The sequence below is a fragment of the Saccopteryx bilineata genome, chromosome 10, assembly GCF_036850765.1.
Source record: "Saccopteryx bilineata isolate mSacBil1 chromosome 10, mSacBil1_pri_phased_curated, whole genome shotgun sequence".
NCBI lineage: Eukaryota > Metazoa > Chordata > Mammalia > Chiroptera > Emballonuridae > Saccopteryx > Saccopteryx bilineata.
This window is the reverse complement of record NC_089499.1, coordinates 2,938,131-2,963,965: the sequence shown is the minus strand read 5'-3', so window position 1 is coordinate 2,963,965 and position 25,835 is coordinate 2,938,131. Positions and strand designations below refer to the sequence as shown.

The following is a 25,835-nucleotide window of genomic DNA, read 5'->3' as shown; positions in this document are numbered from 1 at the left end:
ACGATTTCCTCATGGCGAAGACAGTGTTAAATCTCTTAACAATACCGCTGGCACAAAAGATATTCAAGCTCAGGGTCCTCCGGTTCACAATTCATTCTTCCAAACGACGACGACGAGGAGGACTACAACCCTCTCGGCCCGTCTGTGCCAAAGGCAACGACTAGGCGGACGCAGGAGGCGGAAAGGGGAGCGGTTACCAAGTGAATGAGACCCTTTCTGACAGGGTTATTACGTCCCCCCGCCCCTTCTCCCCGGCCGGCGTGCGCTGGCTGGCTGGCAGGACAGGTCGCCCTGGGCGCTCTGGAGTTTTCGGGACACCTCGCCTGGTTTCTCACCGTCCCCCTGAGAAACGGCCCAGCTAGCGCAGCGTGACGGTCCTTAGCGTGGACGCCCTCACCTGGGAACTTCACGGGATGCAATTTCTCGGCCCCCACCTGCAGACTGAGATCCTGCGGGAAGGGCGCGGCATTCTGTGTTCTAGTTTCATCTGGGCCGACCCCAACGCACAACGTGACTTCCTGTGGACGTCCACCCACCGCGTCATCTCTTTGGGAGTCAGTCTCCTCATCTGTAACCCGGGTGATCATAGGAATGACGCAAGGGACTCTAACTATGGGCTCTAACTCCAAAATATGTCTTTTTTTTTTTTTTTAAACAGAGACAGAGAGAGTCAGAGAGAGGGATAGATAGGGACAGACAGACAGGAACGGAGAGAGATGAGAAGCATCAATCATCAGTTTTTTGTTGTTCATTGATTGCTTTCTCATATGTGCCTTGACCGCGGGCCTTCAGCAGAGCGAGTAACCCCTTGCTCGAGCCAGTGACCTTGGGTCCAAGCTGGTGAGCTTTTCTCAAACCAGATGAGCCCGCATTCAAGCTGGCACCCTCGGTGTCTCTAACCTGGGTCCTCCGCATCCCAGTCCAACGCTCTATCCACTGCGCCACCGCCTGGTCAGTCCAAAATATATCTTAAAGATATATTTCTCTTCATTCCTTGAGTCACAGCCACCCATGCCTCTCACCTAGATGGCTTCCTGACCGGTTTTCACGCTCCTGCTCCCAGTTCCATAGACTCGACTCCTCCCGACGCAGCCAGAGAGGCCGTTTGAAGGCAAAGGTCAACCGAGTCACGGCCCTGGATAACATCCTTGTGCGGTTTCCCATCCGTTATGCCCAGAACAAGACCCAGACGCTGGGCTGGGCTTACGGGGTGCCGCGTTATCTGTCAGCCTCCGGGTTTTTTCACACTTGTGCTGTTTCTCACTGTGACCCGGTGTCCAGGCGTTTCCTGCCTCAGGGCCTTTGCACTTCCTGACCGGCTGTCTGGAACAGTACCCCCCCTCAGAAGACTGGCTCTCTCCCACTGTGGACAGTTCAGCTCAGAGGTCAGCTGGAGGCACGACCTCCCTGACTCCTTATCTCTGGAGACCTTTCCCTGCCCCCGGGCTCTTGTCTCGCATCACCTTCCTAATTATTTTCTTCATCTTTCTTTATCACAACGAGAACGTTCCTGGCTCGTTTACTTATTGAACAGTAGGCTGTCTGTCCACTTCTGGAGCAGTGAAACTCCTTAAGGGCCAGGCTCTGTCGCTGCAGCCCTCCTGCTGTACGACAGCCAGTGGGGGGGAAAAAATTGCTGAACGGATTAATAACACACGAAAATCGTTTTTGGAAAACTCTGACCGTTAGCAAAAAAGATCCACGGTATTTTACCCCTGAAAAGAAACGCATCTATTTTTAGGAAGTTTCTGCGCTGAGAAACGTCTGAGAGAGCAGATTGCCATCAGGCCACCCTGGTCCAGCACAGGTCATGGTCAAAGGTGACCGGAAAGCCAGGATTGGGGGTGGGGGAGGGTTAAGCTTTCCTACGTCTGAACTAGTCTCCTTCTTCACAGGGGCCCCAGACACGATGACTAGCACACGCTGACCTCAAGACCCCTCCGGGTGGGCACACCCCGGCCGGGACGCGGGCTTCCTTCACGGGGTCACGGGAGACGGGGGCGGAGGGACCGCACAGGGGCAGAGGGACCGCACAGGGCCAGGCCTCAGAGGGGCGTGTGGTCTGAGAGCGAGGAGGGAGAGGTCCTCTCGTAACGCGGGGCAGGGGTCAGCACGCCTTGGGCTGTGGCGGTGCAGCTCCGAGGAGCGGGGCGCGACCGCGTGGACCGGAAGTGGCGGCAGGGGCCCCGCCGGAAGCCCAGGGATCGCCGTCCCCGAGCCCCTGCGCACAGCCCGTCGTAACACCGCCGGACAGTCTCTCGTTTCTGCATCCGTGACTAGGGGCGCCCCCTCCCCTTCCGTGATCTACGTCGTGGTTTGAATGAGAACATCTCCTTCAGGTTGGGGTTCTCGGAGCTGAGTATTAGGAACACAGCACTATGGGGAAAACCCAACAGAGACCAAAAAAAAACAAAAACCCCAAAAAAGATATCTAAGCACTTTTGTATAAGTAAGCTCCCCTGTGACAGCGGAAACAACGCCATAACTTCTGTCCCACTGAGATGCGACGCGAGGGAAAAATAAAAGAACGCACGTGGGTGCCACAGCCCAGCGCCAGGAAAACCCACAGGTCCGACCAGCTTCCAGGGTCCGGGCGGCTGACCACGCGGAGAAGAAGGCGGAGCTACCGCGGGGGGGGGCGGGGCGGAGGAGAAGGCGGAGCTACCGCGGGGGGCGGAGGAGAAGGCGGAGCTACCGCGGGGGGGGCGGAGGAGAAGGCGGAGCTACCCCGGGGGGCGGAGGAGAAGGCGGAGCTACCGCGGAGGGCGGAGGAGAAGGCGGAGCTACCGCAGGGGGCGGAGGAGAAGGCGGAGCTACCGCGGGGGGGGGGGGCGGAGGACAGTCTGCACTGACCCCACCCCCCACGTGGGTGAGCAGAACTTCACGCTCAAGGGAACCGGTCAGGACCCCCGGAAAGACGTCTCCCTGCACAAGGCTGGGGGGCCGGGGAAGGCTCGCTCTCAGAACAGAAATTCGGGAGAAGCCTTTTCCCTGTGGGGTCAGTGGACCCACTAAGAGAACCTGTGTCAGCTCCTGGTCACGGAAGATTTCGTGCCTTTCACGCAGGCCGAAAGCAGGAATTTCGCTTGAAGGAGAGTCAGGAAAGCGAGAATGGCTGGACTCGGTGGGTGGAGCAGCTCAGATAACACTCTTAAGCATAGGCCCCCGCCAAACTGCAAAGTCTATTCAACTAATAAAGAAATAAAACAAAACAAAACAAAAAACTGGCAATTTCTCTGAGTCTTTTCAGGGCTGCCCCTACCTGACATGTAAGAAACAAGGATCTCACTGGAGGGAACAAAAGTACCCTAAATACTTTTACAAAAGCCGGCCACAGGGTCTGACGGAGCGAAGCTGCGGACTCCAGCCTCCTGTTCTTCTAGCCGAAGAACGGGGGTGTCTTTTACTTTCCAGCCAGTGAAGTGAGGCGCCAGCTACCACCGCGGAACAAAACCAAAACTGGGCGAGTTTCTGTCGCGTCCAGCCCGTGGGTTGGGCCTGAGTTCAGCGAGGGAGCTCGTCTCCATTGCTGTGGATGAGGGGTGAGAGCAGGGAGGACGCAGGTGGACACAAACACCCGCGGCCCACGTGAGCGTGTGCTGTGCGCTCTAGCACAATCCGTGCCCTCCTGCCTCCCGGGACCTACTGGGCGGACAGAAGTCCAAAGTGCCGAGGGTCACGTGGGAGAGGTCACTGAAGGTGACCTGACTGTCGAAATCCCCACCCCAACCCCCCAGTTTCCAACGAGGCTTCTGAAACATACCTTAGACCAGGGGTCCCCAAACTTTTTACACAGGGGGCCAGTTCACTGTCACTCAGACCATTGGAGGGCCGGACTATAAAAAAAACTATGAACAAATCCCTATGCACACTGCACATATTTTAAAGTAAAAAAACAAAACGGGAACAAATACAATATTGAAAATAAAGAACAAGTAAATTTAAATCAACAAACTGACCAGTATTTCAATGGGGACTATGCTCCTCTCACTGACCACCAATGAAAGAGGTGCCCCTTCCGGAAGTGCGGTGGGGGCCGGAAAAATGGCCTCGGGGCCACATGCGGCCCGCGGGCCGTAGTTTGGGGACCCCTGCCTTAGACGATAATTGAATTGAATTCTTTGGCCCTGTCTTACAACCAAAGTGCTCTGGAAGAAGAACTGCTGAAATAAGCAGACTTCCGTGGTTCCAGTGATTGCAAGAAAGGAGACCCCTTACATCTTTTTGGTACAGTGTGTCCCCACGAGAACAACTCTCATCACTGGAAGGCACTGGGTGTGTGTGTAAACCATTCCTGAATCGTTACCGATCTATAATATATAGCGTTTATTTTCAACAGCCCGGACAGCTGGGATTCGGGCATGCTCCCACTTGGCAGAGCTCAGGGATCCGCTCTATGAAACCCCTTTCTGGACATCGAACAGACACCCAGCAGGCCTTCCACGCCGGCTCGCCTGAGGACCACGTGCTAGAGCTTTCGCACGGAGAGGACATCTGGCCCGGCGCCCAGGAGCTGATTGGAACCGAGGCAGGTGCACGTGAAGCGACCTTTCGGGTGAGAGTTCTGTCACGACCACTTTGCTCCGATCGGAGCTAAATCTGGCAAGTGTGCCTTGCAAAAACAGTCCCCGAAACCATGACCCAAGAGGAGAAATGACCAGGCTTACCACGAGCCCCTAATCAAATCCCAGATGAAGAAAAGCCTGGGTGGGGTTTTAAAACAGAAACAAGTGGAAACAGGAGGAGGGGTGACACAGCACTTCCGGGGTGGGGTTAACAGCTGGGTGGCGGGAGGGAGAAAAGCTCCTTCGCACCTGTGTTCCCTGGAACCCCTGTCCCCAAAGGCATCAGCCTGAAGGCTTCCTCTCTGCTCTGTCACGGCCTGGCTCCACCTCCCTCCCCACACCCACCGACACCCAGGGAACAGCCCCGCTCAGGTGTTGGGGGGGGGGAGGTTTACAGGCTTAGTTTGCACCATCCTTCCCAAAAGAGCCAGATCATCACCCCCCTCCCACCACGTTCACCCCAGGACGGTCGGCCAAGGAGGAGCCGTGGTCGGCAACTTACCGTAGATCGTCAGCTGCCCCCTGGCCACGTTCCTGCCCCGGGAGTTTTCCGCCACACATTCGTAGGGGCCGGCGTCCTCCTGCTGGAAGTTGGGGAGCTCGAGGACCCCGTCCGACTCGTGCCTCCGGGCTTTCCTCGCGATGGGCTTTCCGTCGGCTCGCCTCCAGAGAATCGTGGGCACGGGGCTGGGGGCCGGGACAGAGAGCAGGGCGTCAGGCGAGAGAACGTGGGGCCGTCCACGTGGACGCGATCCTGGGCTCCCACAGCCCCGTCCTGCTTGGTTCTGAACACACAGCCACACGAGTCTCGGACAGCGCTCCACCCCCCACCCCCCCCACATCAGGCACGCACGTATCACCATCAGGATTTTCTCCGCAGTCACAGCTCGAGGAGGACGGTGCAGGTAGCATTTCACACCAACATCGAAAACCTTTCCTAACTTAAACGTCATGTCATCTGTCTATCACAGGGGTCCCCAAACTACGGCCCTGCGGGCTGCATGCGGCCCCCTGAGGCCATTTATCCGGCCCCCGCCACACTTCCAGAAGGGGCACCTCTTTCATTGGTGGTCAGTGAGAGAAGCACATTGACCATCTCATTAGCCAAAAGCAGGCCCATAGTTCCCATTGAAATACTGGTCAGTTTGTTGATTTAAATTTACTTGTTCTTTATTTTAAATATTGTATTTGTTCCCGTTTTGCTTTTTTACTTTAAAATAAGATATGTGCAGTGTGCATAGGGATTTGTTCATAGTTTTTTTTTTTTATATTCCGGCCTTCCAACGGTCTGAGGGACAGTGAACTGGCCCCCTGTGTAAAAAGTTTGGGGACCCCTGATCTATCACCTCTGCCCTCCCTATCACCATGGAAATAAAAACAATCGTTTTAAAAAACAATTGTTGTGTTGTTGTTTTTTATTTCTCTGAGTACCTCTGTTTTCTTCCAAATCATAAACAGGACAATAGGAAAGACGGCCACATACAATGTAGCAGGCTGAGGATGGTCGCAAGTCCCTTTATACTCCTCCCATCATGATGCAGTTTACAGCCCTTCCCCTTGAACCTGGTGGGAATGGGGTGGGGTAGGGGGGCGTCTGGCAGACCCTGATTACTGAGATAAGGCAGAAGCGACTTGTGTCGGTTTCAAGGCTCCCCTGATAAGAAATTGGCAACTTCTCCTTCTTCACTCCTGGAAGCCTCCTTGGGGATCCTTCTGGACTTAGAGCAGTCCACATCAGGAGGAGGCTGATTTAGGGAAACTCTATTTAAAATGGTGAGATAAGGAAGAAAAAAAAAAAAAAGCAGCAGCCGGCGGGTTCCTGTGTGCCCGCTCAGCGGTTAAAACACACCTCAAACTGCAAGAGGGACATCACTGAGTCTGCCAACCCAGGGCCCAGTGAGCCAACCACAGCGTCTGAAGGTGGCCAGTTCCTGGGGGGGGGGGGGGGCACAGTTATTTACTTCTTTGTTTTCCATCAAAACACCCATAGAGAAGTAATTAGAGTAAAACACTTGCTCATCTTCTCTGGAAAAACCTGAGATGGTATTTAAACAATTAAAGCTATCCTCAGCTGCACTCACTGTACTTCCTTCCCGGGGGGGGGGGGGGGGGGGAGGGACTCAGGTTCCCGAGGAAGACAGCTAACTCAGAACGCAGAAGCCCAGGACCCTGTCTGCACCCTGGCACGTGTGTGTTTGCACATAACTGCTCAGACACAGCCTTTCCGCATGTACGTCCGTGGGTTCGTTTTCGGCAGCTGGGTGGCACACCCAGGCGTTTCTCTGCGGGCTGGAAGGGCTCAATTTGGGTCTTTTGTTTTTTATTCTAGTCGCATTCAAGCAGCATGAATAGGGTTTGATGCAAGCCCCGCCTGGATTGGGCGTACACCGCGAATCTGGTTCTCAAGGTTGAAAAACAAGGTTTTTCAAGATGTCCCCTCTCAAGTCCACCAACCATATTCCTAGCCTCTCGTAGCCGCACTCACCTTCCCCTGGATTGACCTTCTTTATATATATGTATATAATTTACAGTAAAAATGGGACCACATCATACTGTTTGGCAATCTGCTCCTAGTCTCCTAGCGATCAATCATGGGCGGTTTCTATGTCTTACGTGTTTTTTGTTTTTTTTTTTTAAACTTGACTTTAATGTCCGTACAGAGTTCGGTCGTACGACTATGTCATAATTTATGTAATGTGGAGGTTTTTTTGGGACATAAAAAATGGCTACTGTACTAATACTGTATCCAAGTCCAAGATACCATATCGGCTTATCCTGTTATGATTTGAAACTATGAAAACCAAAAGCATCCTTCTGCGCGATGTGAAAATAATATTAAAAAGAAAAAAGGAAAACATTCCCTCCACGGCTGCCGTATGACACAAGAACGTCACCTGAATACAGACTGACGCTGGTCGGGGCTTGGGGCAGCAGTGGCCTCGGCAGACACCGGGCGCAGGGGAAAGCCTAGGCAGGGACCCTACCGTGGGTCACCCAGACGGGCAGGGTGGGTGTGGGGGTTCGGTCCGGAGCGTCATGAAAATGCGCAGATGGGTTAAAACGTTCTCGTTTCTCACGGTAGTTTTACTGGTTGACGCCTTTTCTGCAGGGTTTACTGGTAAAATCAGAACCGACGTGCTTTGGGCCGTCCTGACACCCTCGGGCAGACAGGCGCTGGGAGAGCCCCCAGGTCCCCGGGTCGGCTGAGCTAAGGCTTGAACGATCCAGCCGTGACTAACTCTCAGACGGCTCCGTTCCACAGAGACGCCCTCCAGTCTTAACTGTCTCTGGTCAAAGCAGAAAGGAGAGACGGGCCATCTCAAGAGAAACTGAGACACATGTGATGCCGTCTCGGTGAACGGGGGCCTGAATGGGAAATCTGTTTTTCCATATAGCGGGCCTGACTGTCCCACCGTGAAGTCCCCCCCCCCCGCCCGCCCCCGTGTTCCTGTCATTCCGGGCCCCACAGGGAGTGCATTACAGGTCACAGCGAGGGCACAGAGGGCTGCCCAGACCCGCCCATCGCCTCTCCTTTCTGTCCACGTCAGGGGCAGCCTGACCCTGCACCCTGGTGGTCACAGGTCCCCCGTCTGTGGGGAGCGGACGCGTCTGCCCAATGACACGAAGAGAAAGTCTCGCTCTGCGGTCCCCCCTGAGCAGCCCTCACGGCACCCGCCCGCCCGGGGCGGGGGGCGGGGTGGACACGGAGACAGAACCAGAACTTACTTCCCCAGCGCGAAGCACTCCAGCCGCGCAGTTGCGCCCCTGGCGGTCGGCACCGTTTCCGGAAACTGCACCTCGATTTTGGGTTCGTACTCGCCCATCACGCCTGCGAACAAAGAGGAGGGGCTGAGTCCTGCAGGTGTTTTAAAAAATTTTTTTATCAACTTTTTTTTTTTTAGATTTTATTTATTTGAGAGAGAGAGAGAGAGAGAGAGGGAGAGAGAGGAGGAGGAGCAGGAAGCATCAACTCCCCTATGTGCCCTGACCAGGCAAGCCCAGGGTTCTGAACTGGCGACCTCAGCGTTCCAGGTCCATGCTTTACCCGCTGCGCCCCCCCGCAGGCCAGGCCCTGGAGGTGCTTGTAAACGCAGGCAGGTGTCTTCCTGTTATAATGGTGGGGGCTCCCGCCCCTCCTTGTCTGGCAGGATCCCATCCCTTCATTTGAAACCTGTCCCGCGGCCCGGCCTTGAGTGGCGGCGCGGGTCCCAGCGACAGCCAGAGAAAAACGTGTCACCGTGCCACGCCATCTGCTAGGACTGCATTCAGCAGGCAGCCAACTTTGCTTCTCAGAAATGCTTTCGATTCCCGGCCAGGGCACACAGGAGAAGCGCCCATTTGCTTCTCCACCCCTCCCCCCTCCTTCCTCTCTGTCTCTCTCTTCCCCTCCCGCAGCCAAGGCTCCATTGGAGCAAAGATGGCCCGAGCAGCGCTGGGGATGGCTCCTTGGCCTCTGCCCCAGGCGCTGGAGTGGCTCTGGTCGCGGCAGAGCGATGCCCCAGAGGGGCAGAGCATCACCCCTGGTGGGCGTGCCGGGTGGATCCCGGTCAGGCGCATGCAGGAGTCTGTCTGACTGTCTCTCCCTGTTTCCAGCTTCAGAAAATAATAATAATAATAATGGGATCAAATCTTCATCGCCAGGGAAGTCAAAGACATTGTGGGGTGTTTTTTTTCGGGGGGGGGGAAACATTGCAGAAAAATGTTTACATGTTTTAAAAAATACTTGTGTGTTTTCTTATGTCTCTATAAGGAAAAAAAAATCTGAGTCATCAGTCTGTGGCCACCAATGACCTCTTTTACGTCCAAGCTAATCCGAAGTCATCAGGAGTCAGTCCGCGCAAGGTAAGGTCCGAGGCCAGATTTCGTTCTATTCTGAGACCACGTGACAAGAAGACGAGGGGGCCCAGCGGAAACACAAGCTTGACGCCCTGCTCACCTGGCCAGGGGCACACTTGCCTCGAAGGTCACCCCCTCCCACTGTTCCATCTCCTGAAAAATGACTCTATGATTACGGCCGCGGGAGCGCAGCCGAATGACCTGGTCATTACTCCCGATCGGTCTCTCGCTGGCCTCGTGACCGCCACTCCTGGTGTTTCAGACCGTTCATTTTTCTACTCAGTTCCCGGTTGGTCGTTTTCTGCGGCATCTGACTCCGCCGTGCCAACAGAAAGCTTACTCAGACACAACGGGGACCCTCCCCACCCCTCATCCCTCCTTTAGGCTCCCCGTAGCGGAAGAAGAGACGAGGGGCCGCAGAAGAAGCAGCTGAACGCCGGGGACGGACGGACAGACGGACGGGGGCGGGTGCCAGGACAGAGACACGTCTGCACCTGTTTGGCAGAGGTGACCCTTGCCCTCTGCAGCCTCCGAGTCTGGGGAGCGTGAAGGGGACCGCGTCCGTGTGTGGAGCGCCAGCGCAGAACGCTGGGAGAGACACCCGTGAGCCGGGCTCGCTGTGGGGGAGGCGTGTCGGCCGAGGTGCCAGGGTGGCCACACTCGTGTACTTCCCTTCACAGGCAGGCGGGAAGGGGGCCGGGTTCCGGAGGGACCCTGGAGCTCCTGGGCTCAGCCTTCGGAGGCTTGGCCACCTGGGGTGCACCCTCCTCTGCAGAGCAATGCCCGGCCAGCGACCTGGTCTCAAAGAGACGCCCCCGCTCACACCCGCTTACATCACACTTCTAACCTGTCCCTGCCCGTCACAAGCAAGCTGTCATCTCAAAGACGTTCACCCCGTCTGTCTGTCTGTCTGTCTTCAGCCTCGCAACAAACTAGCGAGCGTTCAAGGTCGCCGCTCTGGTCCCTGAGTCCTCTCACTGCTGCGGGGAGCCCCCTGCCCCAGATGGGACAGGCTCAGATACAGAAGCGGACCCTCCCGCTCCTGCTCCCGCCCCTCACTCTCCCCGTTCCCTTGCGCTTGGGTTTGGGCTTGCTTTCCTGCCTGCCTTCCCCACGTCCCGTCCCCACGCAGCGATCCTGCACGGCAGGGCTGTGGACCTGCTGCTCGGAGCCGTGTCCTGATGGCCCCTCGCACAGCAGACCTGTGGCTCCGAGCACAGGGAGGGAGTTAACACCTCCGAGCTCCATGTGTGGGGCCGCTGCCTGCGCAGAGCACGGCGCTAATTAAAAACAGATCCAGAGAGAGAGAGAGAGAGAGAGAGAGAGAGAGAGAGAGAGAGATCTGTGTAACGCCCAGAAAAGCCAGACAGTCTGCACGGCAGGGTAGCCCATGTGGGAGGGGCCAAGCCCAGGAGGGGACCCTGTGAGGGTGGGGGCCGTGTGGTCCCCCCAGCTCCCCCTACCCCGCCTCCTCTTCATAAACATGGCCTATGAGTCGCGTGTCTCTGACCAGCTGTAAACTATCACCACGGGGCACGGACCTCTCCCACAACCTCGTCCTGAGCAACCGAAATGTGACTGGGACGCGGACTCGGGTCCCCAGATTCCCCCGAGCTGTGGTGTCCCCGTCCCAAAGCCTGCCTGTGAAGACCCACGCTCTGAGTCCACTCCCGGGGTGCCCTTCGCCCCCCACTCCCTGCCCCTGGGACCCGTTGGCAGCCCACAGTGGTCTCCAGGGCCCGGGGAGTGTCAGTCCTTTCTGCCCGTCTCTGTTTCCTAGCACTTCTTAAAATAAAGAGAGAAGCCTATTGACGTATTATTTATAACCCAAGAGACTGAGCCGTGTTGAGTGCCCGATTCCACGGCGGTCAGTAAACTGGCCGAGTGCTGAGCCGTCCCCAGTGCCGGTTGGAGAACATTTCTGTCCCCTGACAAGACCCATTATGTGCTCGCCTGTTCATCCCCAGAACGGGTCCCCGCCCAGCAACAGGGTCCTGTCCCTGCACCCCGACTTCCTCTGGACGCCTCACATAAAGGGGACCCGACGACACGGGGTCCTCGCCCCCGGAGGAACCGTGGAGGGTCCTCCCCGCCGTAGCAGGTGTCGGCGGTTCACCGTCTGGAGGCACCGTGTTCCCGGCGCCCTCTGCTGGGTGCGTTAGTCCCTGAGGGACACTGTAACAAAGGGACACAAACTGAGTGGCCAAGAGCAAAACAGAAGTATTCTCTCAGCGTCCCGGAGGCCGGACGCTGGGCACAAAGGTGCAGACAGGGTTGTGCTCTGTCCTCAGACTCGGGAAGGGTCATTCCCGCTTCTTCCCGGTGCCTGGAGGTGGCTCTCAATGGCTGGTGTTCCCCGGCTTCCAGCGGTGACACGCCAATCTCAAATTCTGTCGTCACACGGCACTGTCCCTGAGTCTCCCCACCATCTTTTCTTTTTTTTAATTTTTCTGAAGTGAGAAGCGGGGAGGCAGACAGACTGCCGCATGCGCCCGACCGGGATCCACCCGGCACGCTCACCAAGGAGCGATATTCTGCCCATCTGGGGCTTTGCTCCGTTATAACTGGAGCCAGTCTAGCACCTGAGGCAGAGGCCATGGAGCCATCCTCAGCGCCCTGGCCAACTTTGCTCCAATGGAGCCTTGGCTTTGGGAGGGGAAGAGAGAGACAGAGAGGAAGGAGAGGGGGAGGGGTGGAGAGGCAGATGAGCACTTCTGTGTGCCCTGGCTGGGAATCGAACCCGGGACTCCTGCACACCAGGCCGACGCTCTACCGCTGAGCCAAAAGGCCAGGGCCTACCCACTGTCTTCTTTTAGGGACACCAGTCACACTGGATTAAAGACACACCCTCCTGCAATGACCTCATTTAAACCAGGTACCTCTGCCATGGTCCTATGTCTCAGTTAGGTCATATTACAATATCACGTTATCTTTTGGGGGGACATAATTCACTCCTCAGCACCCCTCGATGGGCATGAGGATGCTCCCCCCGTGGCTCCGGCGGGTCCTGTTCCACGGACATTCACACAATCCGTGGACATCTGCCTCTCACTCCCCGTGCCGCGTCCGCGTGGCCGGCCGCTCTCCCGCCTCGGGTCTCAGCGCAGCGACCCCGTCTCCCAGGAGTGCTCTCTGATCGCCCCGAGCGGGTCCCCGCCGCTCTGCTCTTCCCCGCGAACGCCTCTCTCCTTTATCTCCCACGAGGTATGACCCCCTTGTCTGTCACGGGCGAGACTCTCTGCCTTCCCTCTGGATCCTGACGTGCGTGCCGGGAAGGACCGTCTCCCGCTTATGCATCTCTCTAGCCCAGGGATCCCTAAACTACGGCCCACGGGCCGCATGCGGCCCCCTGAGGCCATTTATCCGGCCCCCGCCGCACTTCCGGAAGGGGCACCTCTTTCATTGGTGGTCAGTGAGAGGAGCATAGTTCCCATGGAAATACTGGTCAGTTTGTTGATTTAAATTTACTTCTTTATTTTAAATATTGTATTTGTTCCCGTTTTGTTTTTTTACTTTAAAATAAGATCTGTGCAGTGTGCATAGGGATTTGTTCATAGTTTTTTTTATAGTCCGGCCCTCCAACAGTCTGAGGGACAGTGAACTGGCCCCCTGTGTAAAAAGTTTGGGGACCCCTGGTCTAGCCTCTACCTCCGCCTCCTCCCTCCGTAGGTGCACGGGAACAACCCACGGCCATCAAGCACCGTGTGTAGAAATGGGGCCGCCTGGCAGGCGACGTGGTCATCTTCAGCGACCTGGACGTGCCTGTCCCAGGGCGTCCCTTTCCTGGGTGTTCTGCGTCCCTCGCCCGTCCTCGCTCGGGACAAGACGCGTGGAGAACAAGTGTGGGAGGGAGGCAGAGACGCAGGAAGGTGGACCTTGACGCTGTGACACGGCCGACAGTCGAACGGCTGTGCCTCTTCCCCCCGGCACGGAAGTCCTTCTTAAGTGTGATCACGGCTCCTCGTCTGCTGCATCCGCTCAGAGGAGATGATGTTTCTCGACAGGGATCCGCGCAGGTGGTTTACGTGGTCAGGCGGAGCGGTGTCCGGGTTGTGTCACGTCTGTTTATGACCCGAGACAGCGTTCGCAGCGGCGACGCAGCATGGTCTGCATTGATCACGCCGGTGCCGGTGCTGGTGCCGGTGCCGGTGCCGGGACGCAGAGATACAGACCGGAGACGGGCAGGATGGTGTCCGCAGCCTGCTGAAAGCACGTCCGCTCCTGTCCAGGCTGCCTTTTATTTATGAAAGCCGTAAAAAAAAATGAAGAAAGCCGTGTTCTCCGCCCGCCTGCGACTGTGTGTAGGGAACACGGGTGGGCCGAGCCGTTTAATTTGGCGACATCTGCCGAGGGCTACGTCCTGATTTGACCGTTTCTCTCATTTTTAACGAGGTTGGCCTTTATTTTCTGCATTACATCAAAAAAGCTGTTGCTTTTTTAATTTTTTTTTTTTTTTTTTTAAGAAACAAAGGCCCCTTAAACAGGAGTGCACTTTCCAACTCATTTCTCTGACCACCTGCACACGTTTGAACCTAATTGGCGTGCAGCTGCTCCGGTGAGCCACAGAACATTAGGCAAAAAGAGCGAGGCCATCGATGGAATTGGTCCCCAACCCGTTCTCTGTGCTGCAAACGACTTAAAAACAGGAGAGAAGACAGGAAGGGCGGTCCTCACTGGGTCTAGCAGCCCAGGAGAAGTGGCAGAGGGCGTGGAGTGCCATCAGGATGGACCAGGATATACACTCGCCGTGACATTCTTTTTCTCCTGCGTGAGATGTACCACCTGCCTGCACAGACACTTCTGGCTTCTCATTCTAAATAAAGACACCTCCTGTATACCTACTTTTAAACATAAAGTACAGCCCTGGCCAGTTATCTCAGTGGATAGAGTGTCAATCCGGCGTGTGGAAGTCCTGGGTTTGATCCCCGGTCAGGGCACACAGGAGAAGCGCCCATCTGCTTCTCTTCCCCTCCCTCTCTCCCTTCTCTCTCTCTCTCTTCCCCTCCCACAGCCAGTGGCTCAGTTGGTTCGAGCGTTGGCCCCTGGTGCTGAGGATAGCTTGGTTAGCCTGAGCATTGGCCCCAGACAGGGGTTGCCAGTTGGATTCCGGTCGGGGCACATGTAGGAATCCGTCTCACTATTCACTCTCTCCCCTCCTCTCAGTTAAAAACAAATAAACAAACAAAAAAACAACAAAAATCAAAACATAAAGTGAAAAAAAATAGTCTTAATTCATTAAAACACATAGTCCGTGCTTTCTGTTTTTCTGAGTAAGAGAGTCACCATAACAACAGTGAGATACAGCACTTACCGTTCTGTACAGTGGAGTCCTCAGGAGTCCGGGGCTCAGCTATACAGACATTCCAGTGAATCTAATTCAATAGATAATCACTGGACAGCAGCCGCCCACCACGCACAGACTGCGCCCGGCGATGGTGCGGGCAGGGCCTGACTCAGCCCTGACCGTGATGTGTGTGACCCCTGTGTGACCCCTGCCGACGGGGCTGACTCAGCCCTGATTGTGATGTGTGTGACCCCTGTGTGACCCCTGTGGGCCGGGGCTGACTCAGCCCTGATTGTGATGTGTGTGACCCCTGTGGGCCGGGGCTGACTCAGCCCTGACCGTGATGTGCGTGACCCCTGTGGGCCGGGGCTGACTCAGCCCTGACCGTGATGTGTGTGACCCCTGTGTGACCCCTGTGGGGCGGGGCTGACTCAGCCCTGACCGTGATGTGCGTGACCCCTGTGGGGCGGGGCTGACTCAGCCCTGACCGTGATGTGTGTGACCCCTGCGGGGCGGGGCTGCCTCAGCCCTGACCGTGATGTGCGTGACCCTGCGGGCCGCTCGCTGTCAGCACCCTGCACGGGAACGTGGCCTGTGCCGGCGATGGCTGCTTGCTGAGTCAGTCACAGCGCAGCTGTCTGATGAAGACACCTAGAAACCCGACCTTTTCCCTAAACCAGGGGTTGCCCACTGCCCAACATTACACCTCCCCGAGGGCGTGAGTTTCTGATCCAGTCTGTTGAGAGGGAGCCCCAGAACCTGCACCTCTACCACGTCCCTGGCTGACGTGAATGCTGCTGGCTGTGGGATGACCCTTTAGGGACATCTGTGGTAGCCACGGGGTTAAGTTACAGCAGGAAGACCCCCTCTTGCCATCAGTGGACAGCTACGGGCTAGTCCCTGGGAGAGGCCTGTCCTGGGGTCCCCCCCTGGGAACAATGCCCATCAAAGTGCTTGGATCCAGTAGACGACCTCGTGGCAATAACCAACCCCTTTTCAAAGCCTGGAACACGGGGACGGCTGATGGCCCACGTCTGCAAGAACACGGCGTTGAACAAAGTCCCTGGCAGCACTGCGGAGGCCGAGAGAGAAGTCAGCTGCGCACCACGCCTGGACAGCTCCCGTGGGCAGAGCCTGTGTGGGCAGAGCTGCCTGCCACAAGAGTTGGCCAACACCTGCCTGTGCTGGAATCCGTGCTTGCTCAAAAAAAGCCCCAGCAGGGACGGCTCCAGACACCCCCAGTGCGGGCTTGTCTGCTGAAGAGAAGAAATCGCAGAGAGGGTCCTATGAGGAGTGACCACGTGGACTTCCTTGAGAAACACGCTGTCTCGTCCATCAACGTCAAATGTCTGCAGATTGCTGATCAGTCCCACCAACGCCCTTGTCCGAGTTCACCGTTGCGCCCCTTTACAAAAAGGCTTGTTTTGCTCCGGGTGGAAGGAGACATTGTGGGGTCTAGGCGGCTGTCCAAAGAATCTCTTCTGCCATGATTCACCGTCCCGTAGGATAAGTCCTACTGGATTTGAGGCAGCAGCTGTCCCAACAGGAGCCTCCCCCCCCCCGCAGCTGGAGAGGTGAGGGGCTGGGGTAAGGGACCTGGGGGCTGGGTATCGCCTGTGAAACTTGGGGTTGCAAGCTGACCTCAGAAACCTGTGCGTTGTGCAAATAAACACCAGGAGGGGACCCCCATCCAGCCTGCCTCCCTCTCCTCCCTTCTCAGTCACCTGCAGAGAGGCAAGGAACCGGAGTTACCCCAGAAGGGGGCTCTTTCCTGCAAAGGTAGAGCCATTCTACCTCGCCTGGGACAGTTAGGGGTGCGTGTGAAGTCCCGAGGTCAGGTGCTCCCGGCTGCCAGTGTGGGCGATTCATTACAACGGTCACCACCATCTTTCAGGTCAAAGCAAGCCCGCGGCTGTCGTCCCCCCGAGGAAGAACTCTTCCTTTCCCCCTGCGAACTAGTTCTCGGTGGCGTGCGGATCTCAACAGCGCCTCTTCCCTCAGACGCGCACACCTCGGTCCTACGTCTGTGTTGGCGGAATCCTCCCGGACGAGGGTGTGGCTGGCTGGCTGGTCCTCAGATGTTTCAAGATATTACTAAGTGGTCAGTATGGGCACAGTTTTTCTGTGCAGGGACAGACAGCAACGGTCCCGCTCACGTTCTGTGAACCATGCGGTCTCTCTTAGGACCACGCGCTGTCAGTGCTGCTGGGAGGCAGCCGTAGACAATAGGTGAAAAAAGGGGGCGGGGCTCTGTTCCAATAAAACTTTATCTACAAAAGCAGTGGTGGGTGGGCTGTATTTGGACGAACGCCTGAGTCCCTGGTTTAGGGGCGACAGGCGAGTCTGGGAGAATCGGGAGAACGCACGGAGAAACTATTAGAACTCACAGAAGATTCCAGCAAGCTTGCCAGACGTTGCATCACAAGAACAATAGAGTTTCCACACATCAGCAATAACTAATTAAAGAACGCGATTAAAAAAAAAAAAAAAAGCTGCCGTTGACAATGGCAGCCAAGATGACAGAGAATCTAGGCATTATCCAAACGACTTAGCATTTCAATGGAGAAACAGTCTAAACTTTATTTATACAAAAACAGGCCACGGGCCCTGGCTGGTTGGCTCAGTGGTAGAGCGTCGGCCTGGCGTGCAGGGGTCCTGGGTTTGATTCTCGGCCAGGGCACACAGGAGAAGCGCCCATCTGCTTCTCCACCCCTCCCCCTCTCCTTCCTCTCTGTCTCTCTCTTCCCCTCCCTCAGCCAAGGCTCCATTGGAGCAAAGATGGCCCGGGTGCTGAGGATGGCTCTGTGGCCTCTGCCCCAGGTGCTAGAATGGCTCTGATTGCGGCAGAGCGAGGCCCCGGATAGGCATTCTGGATGGATCCCGGTCGGGCGCATGTGGGAGTCTGTCTGATGCCTCCCTGTTTCCAATTTCGGAAAAATACAAAAAAACACACACAAAAAAACAGGCCACGCACTGGCAGGGCTGGGCTGGCCGGCAGGAGGGGGAGGAGCCTGCCCACCTGGGTGACACACACACTCTGGACCTGCCGCCCGGGATTCCTGTTCTCTCACTCGCTCGGGTTGGACATCTCCTCATGGAAGGAGGGGCCGACTCCCAAGCCCAGGTTAGGTTCCCTCGTGCCCGCCGCCCCGGGGGCCACGCCTGTTGCATAAACTCACTGCAGCCTGGGAGCTCTTAGCACAAGAGACACTTCCGTGCGGCTGGGCTGTGTTACTCCGCTGCTCTTCCTGGAGGGGCCCACTGGCGTCTCCGAATGCAACCCGGCTCCTGGGCCAGATGGAACGGTGGGGACCTAGACTTCGGTGTCCCTGGTGGCGAGTACACAGCAGGTGCTCAGTCGTATTTGTAGGTGACGAGCAGAAGCCAGCGAATTCCCTGTGTCGCCTCTATTCTGGGCTGGACACCTCCGCTCCCTGCTGTCCAGTCCAGATCCCTCCGTCTGTCCATGTGTTTCTTGGGACTCAATTCCGTGATTCCAATGAAGAAACAAGACTTCAGACTCATCATTGATTGGGATTTCTCTAAGACTGCGGGTTCGCAGGGGCTGAGCTCACGAATGCTTTTATTTCATAGTGTAACACACACAAGTTCTATACAGGTGCTTCCTCACGGTCCAGCTCAATGACCATCTGAGACCTTTGGTCCCCGTGGACCTAAGATGGAGTTGATGGAATTAGAGGTTCAAAGGTGACTGCCAAGTTCCTAAGCTTGCCAAGCCTTCAAAACATCTGAAGCCAGGAGGACACTATTTTATTTTTAAGTGAGAGGAGAGGAGATAGACAGAATCTCACATGCATCCCAACAGAGATCCACCTGGCAACCTCTGCCTAGGGCTGACGCTCAAATCAACCAAACTATTTTTAGTGCCTGAGGCTGATGCTCGGACCAACAACCTAGCCTCAGTGCCTGGGGCCAATGCTCAAACAAATTGAGCTACTGGCTGTGGGAGGGAAAGAGGGAGAGAAGGGGGAGAAGGGAGAAGAGAAGGAGATAGTCACTTCTCTCCTGTGCCCTGACTGGGAATTGAACCCAGAATGTTCATACTTCAGGCTTACGCTCTATCCACTGAGCCAAACGACCAGGGCCCGAGGACGCTATTAAGTCAGATTAGCAATGCCAGTTTAGCGAAGTATCTCACATCCATTAGTCATTTAGATGTTCTCATACAACAGGTCCTACACCCACAGTTCCTCAACTGCGATGTTAGAGAATTAACAGCAAGACGGGCTCACAGTGACAGAGCCACACCACAGGTGCAACTAGAAGTGAGAGCAAAACAAAGCCAAGTGTTTCGGCAGAAAGTCTAGACCTTAAAGCGACATAAAATTACGTCTAAGTGAAGGGCGCCCCTCCTCCTGTTGCCAGGCAGAAGTTGCATCCTTGCCGTTTAAATGACAGGTTGTCCATCAAAGGCTGTGGATCCAGTTTACAATCAAAGGGATCCTCTTCTTGAGCGGGTTTTAGATGTGACCGCTGGGCTCGCTATGTGGCTTAAAAATGACGTTGATCTGCTCCCAGAGACGCACACTGGTTGCTAATGCTCCCTGGAGGACCTCGGGCAGCGAGGGCAGCATTTGGAGCAGGGGTAGTCAGCCTTTTTATACCCACCGCCCACTTCGGTATCTGTAAAATTTTCTAACCACCCACCGGTTCCACAGGAATGGTGATTTATAAAGTAGGGAAGTCACTTTACTTTATAAAATTTATAAAGCAGAGTTACAGCAAGTGAAAGCATATAACAATAATCACTTACCAACTACTTTATGTCGGGTTTTGCTAAGTTCAGCAGAATAAATCTTTATAAAACTTACTATAGTTAAATCTGTCTTCTTATTTATACTTTGGTTGTTCCACTACCACCCACCATGAAAGCTAGAGCGTCCCCTAGTGTGCGGGAGGGACCAGGTTGACCACCACTAGTGGGCGGTAGGGACCAGGTTGACCACCACTAGTGGACGGTAGGGACCAGGATGACCACCACTAGTGGGCGGTAGGGACCAGGATGACCACCACTAGTGGGCGGTAGGGACCAGGTTGACCACCACTAGTGGGCGGTAGGGACCAGGTTGACCACCACTAGTGGGCGGTAGGGACCAGGATGACCACCACTAGTGGGTGGTAGGGACCAGGTTGACCACCACTAGGGGACGGTAGGGACCAGGATGACCACCACTAGGGGACGGTAGGGACCAGGATGACCACCACTGGTTTAGAGAGTCGCCCGTGAGCAGCAGGCAGTGCCATGATGGAGCCTACATTAGAATGTAGCCTCAGATTACAGGATGACCTGGGGATTCTGGTTTCCCCTGGCTGTTTTTTTTAGGCTTCCTTTGGTCTTAGAGTCGGAACCTTGAGGAGAATGTGGTCTGCTGAGCCACGAGGAGGGCATGGAGGTAAAGGCTGAACGAGGGGAGGCACAGGCACTGTGCCCGGGAGTGTCCTCTGCCCAGGGAGCGGCAGGTGCCCGTGTGGCAGCGTGTGTCATTACCCGGCCCGCACAGAGCTGAGACCGCACTACAGTAGGGTGGAGTTGTGACTGGAAGTCAAGATGTCGTCTAGAAGGAACCTCAGTTATAACTTGTAAGTTGCCCAGCTTTATTTTATTTTTTTGTATTTTTCTGAAGTTAGAAGTAGGGAGGCAGACAGACAGACTCTGTATGTACCTGACCAGGATCTACCTGGCATGCCCACCAGGGGCGATGCTCTGCCCATCTGGGGCATTGCTTCATTGCAACTGGAGCCATTCTAGCGCCTGAGGCAGAGGCCACAGAGCTGTCCTCAGTGCCCGGGCCATCTTTGCTCCAGTGGAGCCTTGGCTGCGGGAGGGGAAGAGAGAGACAGAGAGGAAGGAGAGGGGGAGGGGTGGAGAAGCAGATGGGCGCCTCTCCTGTATGCCCTGGCCGGGAATCGAACCCAGGACTTCCACACGCCGGGCTGACGCTCTACCACTGAACCAACCAGCCAGGGCCTAGGTTGCCTATTTTAATAGCTAAGAAAACTGAGGACCAAAGAAGTGATGTGACTTGTGTTTGTAGTTGGTCTGGACAAACCCCCAAATTCCCATGACTTTTTTTTCTTTTCCTTTGGTTTCCTTTCGATCCTTTCTCTTCCTGTCTCTTCCCTTCCCTTCTTTTCTTTTCTTTTTTTTTGAATTTTTTAAAATTTTTTATTTATTCATTTTTAGAGAGGAGAGGGAGAGACAGAGAGAAAGAGAGGAGAGACAGAGAGAGATGAGGGGAGGAGCTGGAAGCATCAACTCCCACATGTGCCTTGACCAGGCAAGCCCAGGGCTTCGAACTGGCAACCTCAGCATTTCCAAGTGGACGCTTTATCCACTGCATCACCACAGGTCAGGCCCCTTCCTTTCTTTTCTTTCATAAGAGGAAGGAAGATAGTAACGCAGACTCCTGCATGCACCCAGACCCGGGTCTGCCTGGCAATCCCTGTCTGGGACCGATGCTTGAGTTTCGAGCTATTTCTAGTGCCTAAGGCTGATGTGCTCCAACCGAGCTATCCTCATTGCCTGGGGTCATGCTGGAACCAATCAAGCTGCTGCCTGTAGGAGGGAAAGAAGGAGAGGAGAGGAGGGTGGGAGGGATCCATGACTTCTTGATTTGTAGTCCTGCCCTGCACTTAGGTGAGGCCACAGCAAATAAGTCAGGCTGGTGGGCACAAACCAGGGATGCTGTCACCGCACGTTCAGCACGTGACCTTCTGTCCCCTTCCCCCACACCGTCACCCTCTAGCTGCAGGGAGCTGGGGTTCTCTGTTTGGTCCTCCAGGTCACAAAGCTGGACTTCAGGTGTGAGGACGAAATGCTTCGAGGCTGACCTTGACCGGCATTCTCACGGCTCGATAAAATGAGGCTGGGGGAAGAGGTGAGGACATGGAAACATCCGGTCTGTGGTCCTGGTTGTATCAGAGGACACACGTTTTAAACGAGTCAAAGTTATATCGAAGTATAACAGACATTCAGAAAAAGGAAGTTTACATTTTTAACTTCCCAGGACTACCTGGTATGTATACAGACTCAGGATACATGTGCAACAAAGTATATAAATACGGAAATGGGGGGGGGATAGAAAGACAGAGAGAGAACAGAATGAGAGAGAGAGAGGCAGAGAGAGAGGCAGAGAGACAGCTGGATCAGCAGGAAGAGAGAGAGGACCTGGCACTCGAAGACCAGGCAGAGCCCTTGTGCCTGTCCCCTAGTGTCCCTTCTGTTTAGAGTCCCCATCGGGGTGGCTGGTCAGGACCAACACCTTGGGTGCCGAGCACGAAGCATCCGGCAGACCCTACTTGCACGCTGCCCCGTACTTGCCTCGGCTCCTAGAAGCACCACCAAGACCCGGCGACCAGTCCTCGGCCAGTCTCAGGCTTTAAAAGTGGGAACACGGGCAAAGGCCAAACCATCCCTTTCTGTTCCATCAGTACCTGTGTGCCCGTGAGGTCCACAGACACCCTCACGGGCATAACCTCTGGTCACCCCTGGGGACGCAGGCAGGGGTAGAACTGGGAGAGGGCCCGGGCGTGCCAAGGTCACGCAGCCCTGGGGCGCGCTGGTGGCAGGGACCGCACAAGCTCCCTGGGACCGACAGGGGCCGCATCACCCTTGATCTGTCTCAGGCCCTGAGCCGACGTTCGCGCTGGGCTTTCTATGACTCGCTGTAACCTTCTGGGCTGGAAACAATGGCTCACAGACCAGCACCGCTTTGCTGGACCTGAGGAAATAACCTACACTCTGAGGACGTCTTGTCCTCCAGGGTCCGACTGACCGCACGTAGCGAGGGGCGTGAGCGGCCGTGGCAGGTGGCTCCGGGCGGGCAGTAAACTCCTCTGCTCGGTCACATATTGGAGGTAGAGGGAGTGTGAGGCATCTGAGAGAGTGTCTGGGATCTCCGTGACCACGTGCATCCTTCGCTCACCTTGCACTAATCCCTCGAGCGCAGCGTCCCCGAGTCCCGGAAACCGCGTGCCGGCAGCGACCCCAGCTTCGCTCTCCCAGAGTCCACGCGAACAAGAAGATCACCTGTATTTTGCAGCCTCTTCTTGATTTATTCTTCCCCTTCCCCTTCCTCCAGACGAGAGCTAATGAAAGTACCTATCTTGTGCTGAGTGGTGGGGTTCGAGCACCCACTGTAGGCACTCCTGCCAGAGCAGGAAAGACACACGGTGCGATTTCTCTGTGCAACTCCCGCAGAAATTAAGCACGGATGGGCATTAATTGCTCAAGAATGGGATCCTTAGTCAACTCATTTTGGGATAGAACGTTCCAACGATGAGCATTCACCATCTCCCAGCAGGTGTAAGAGAAACGCGGACAAATCTAAGAGCTGAGGCCACGGCGGAGTCGTGGATCAGCTGAGGCGCCGGATGGCGCTGGGGTCCCGTCTGCCATGGTCCCGAGGTCTCTCCTCCCGCCTCTGAAGCGGCAGCCCCGTGACGTGTCTCCTCGGCCGCGTCTGGGTGTGTCTGCATCAGCGTGTCACTGAGTTTCTTACGATGAGTCGTCCAATGGAGCCACGGCACTGGGAAGACAGACCCTGTGGCATCCATGCCCTGTGGGAAGAGGCCTGAGAGGCTGCCTTTGTAAAATAATTCTGTATAAAATACCCCTGCAGCACGTGTCTGTGAAAAATCCCTTCATCCTTAGATCTGGGGAGGCGGGAGTGACAGCCAGGGACAGAACTGGCCCCTGGCCGGCCTCACTCTGCAAACGGATGCGTTTCCACGTTTATTTGACAGGATTCCGCTTCACTCCATGTCTTCACTTGCCACGTGGCCAGTGCTGGATGGAAACTGCTCTGTCCTGGACCACGCAGCAGGTCGTGTGGGTCCTGGGTCCTGGGGTCAGGGGCGTGGGTCCTGGGTCCTGGGGTCAGGGGTGTGGTTCCTGGGTCACGGCGTCAGGGGTGTGGGTCCCGGGTCACGGCGTCAGGGGCGTGGGTCCCGGGTCACGGCGTCAGGGGCGTGGGTCCTGGGTCCTGGGGTCAGGGGCGTGGGTCCTGGGTCACGGCGTCAGGGGCGTGGGTCCTGGGTCACGGCGTCAGGGGCGTGGGTCCTGGGTCCTGGGGTCAGGGGCGTGGGTCCTGGGTCACGGCGTCAGGGGCGTGGGTCCTGGGTCACGGCGTCAGGGGCGTGGGTCCTGGGTCATGGGGTCAGGGGCGTGGGCAGGGCAGGCTGACACGGAATGCACACACACCAGAAGGACCCTCTGCCGGAGAGAGTCCAGCCCCCACCACGCAGAGAACCCTTTCTCTCGCCACGGGAGAAGCCATGCATCTGGCTCCACAAATAATGGCTGAAATAATATTCCTGATTTCCCCTTACAGCCTGTCTAGTAAAACCAGGTCGGTACAGGGCGCTCCCGTAAGCCCAGCTGCTGCCCCAGGAACCCGAGTCACCCCGATTCCCACCTCGTTGCGTCCCACGCCCGGCACGTCTGGGTCCCGGCAGCCTGGCCTGCAAACCACCCCCTGGCTCCATGCGCTTCTCGCCTCCTCCTTCAAGCTCCTCTCCCAGCTGAGTCACCGCAACCAACTTCGGTGGACTTCCAGCGTCCAGGCACACTATTTAAAGGTCTGCTTCCCACGGAGCGAAGATTTCTTTTTAAAAACACACACCTCACTCTCTTGCATGAAATCCCCGGAGGGCCCCACATGGCACTTGAAGTAACGCCCAGTCTTCTCCCCACGGCCCCGTGAGCTGACCCAATTCCCTCCCAGCCTCCACGCAGACCGCCGTCCGCCCCGCCCTGCTCACCGCGCTCCGACCACGCTCACGGTCTCCGTGCTCCCTGGACTAGCCGGTCGTTCATTCAGACCTCAGGGCCTTTGCGTGTGATGTGAACACAGCCTTCAACGCTCCTCCCTCTGAGGCTCTCGGGTGACTTCCTCTCACGCGGGACTCGGTGGATGTCACCTCCTAGGAGGCTCTTCCCGACAGCCCACCACATGGAGCCCCAGGGCTCCCGTGCGGGCCTGTTTATTCCTCACTAAAACAACCAGGACCTTGCTTCTACCTCTCTGTCTTTGTTTTCACCAGTATGCCCCGGAAATATATGTAAGTGCCATGAGAGGGGCCTTCCTGTTCTCACACGCTGGCTCCCAGAGGGGGGAAGGTCACAGAGCAAGCGTCACGTAAGCACCTGTTACCTGCACGGCTAAAGGAGCGAAAGACGGGAATCGACATTATCTGCTCGAAACTGTAACCTAAGGCGGATGCTGTTGAGGTGCTGGGGGACCCCCTACTGACGTAGCCGGTCTGCAGACACCCAGGGCTGGGGTGCAGGGTCACAGCCACACTGGGCAGAGACACCGGGCTCCAGGTGTGAACTGCCAAGTTTGTCTTGCATAAACCCAGGCCAGCGGCGGCATTGTGAAACACGGGGGTGGGGAGTTCCTACCCTGGGCTCTGGAGTCTGTAAGACCGGGTGCTGGGTGTGGACCTTAGAGCCATTATTTATTTTTTTCACTAGCTACCTGGGTTTGGGGTTTGTTATTTACCCTGCGGTCCAGTTCATGCATCTGTAAAAGATAACAGAGGCTATTCCATCAAGACAACGGCTGGATGTTTGAGTGAGATCATCCAGGGGAAATCCTGACCCCTCAGCGACCCGTAAGGAGCGTGAACGAACGAGGCGCTTGGTACCAGGGTTCTCGGCTGGCGGCTCCCTCGCCCGGATGCGGGGTCCGGCACTTCCTGTTTACGACGAGGGAAGGCTGGAGTGTGAGGCCGACGGCAAGGAGACGGAAAAGGAAGAGAGGCTTCCACGTGGGGACGGCCCCTGCTTATGTCACTGCCCCGCCAGGATGGAAGAGCTGAACGCGGTCTGTGCTGCTCAACGACCACCCTGGGCATCTCCTACGTACCAGGGACGGTGCCGGGGGCCGGAGAGACAGGAGGAGTGGCCAGCACAGCGGGCGTGCGCTTTCAGAAAAGCAAGTGTGTCGCTGGGGAGACGGTGACACGCACCAGCACAGGGACAGGGGTTGAAGTGTTCTCGGGGCGCAGGGCTAGGCTACTCTGGAGTTGACAGAGAAGGCGCCCAGCCGAGTTGGGGGAGGGGTCAGACGGAGAAGGCTTCCTGGAGGAAGGGAGGCCCCTGAAGAATCCGGAAGGACCAGTGT

The 25,835-nt window shown here is 56.2% G+C and overlaps 1 protein-coding gene across 6 annotated transcripts in view; it reads right to left on the bottom strand.

Annotated features, from left to right (window-relative positions):
* The window catches only part of CNTN4 (contactin 4), a 765,413-nt gene that overhangs the window by 161,621 nt on the left and 577,957 nt on the right, over positions 1–25,835 (bottom strand). For all 6 annotated transcript variants that reach the window (XM_066245034.1, XM_066245033.1, XM_066245036.1 and 3 more), the window contains 2 exons: positions 8,292–8,394; positions 5,068–5,252 (listed from right to left, as the gene is read on the bottom strand). In XM_066245034.1, the coding sequence (XP_066101131.1) occupies positions 5,068–5,252; positions 8,292–8,394 (288 nt within the window). The remainder of the gene's footprint in view (positions 1–5,067; positions 5,253–8,291; positions 8,395–25,835) is intronic.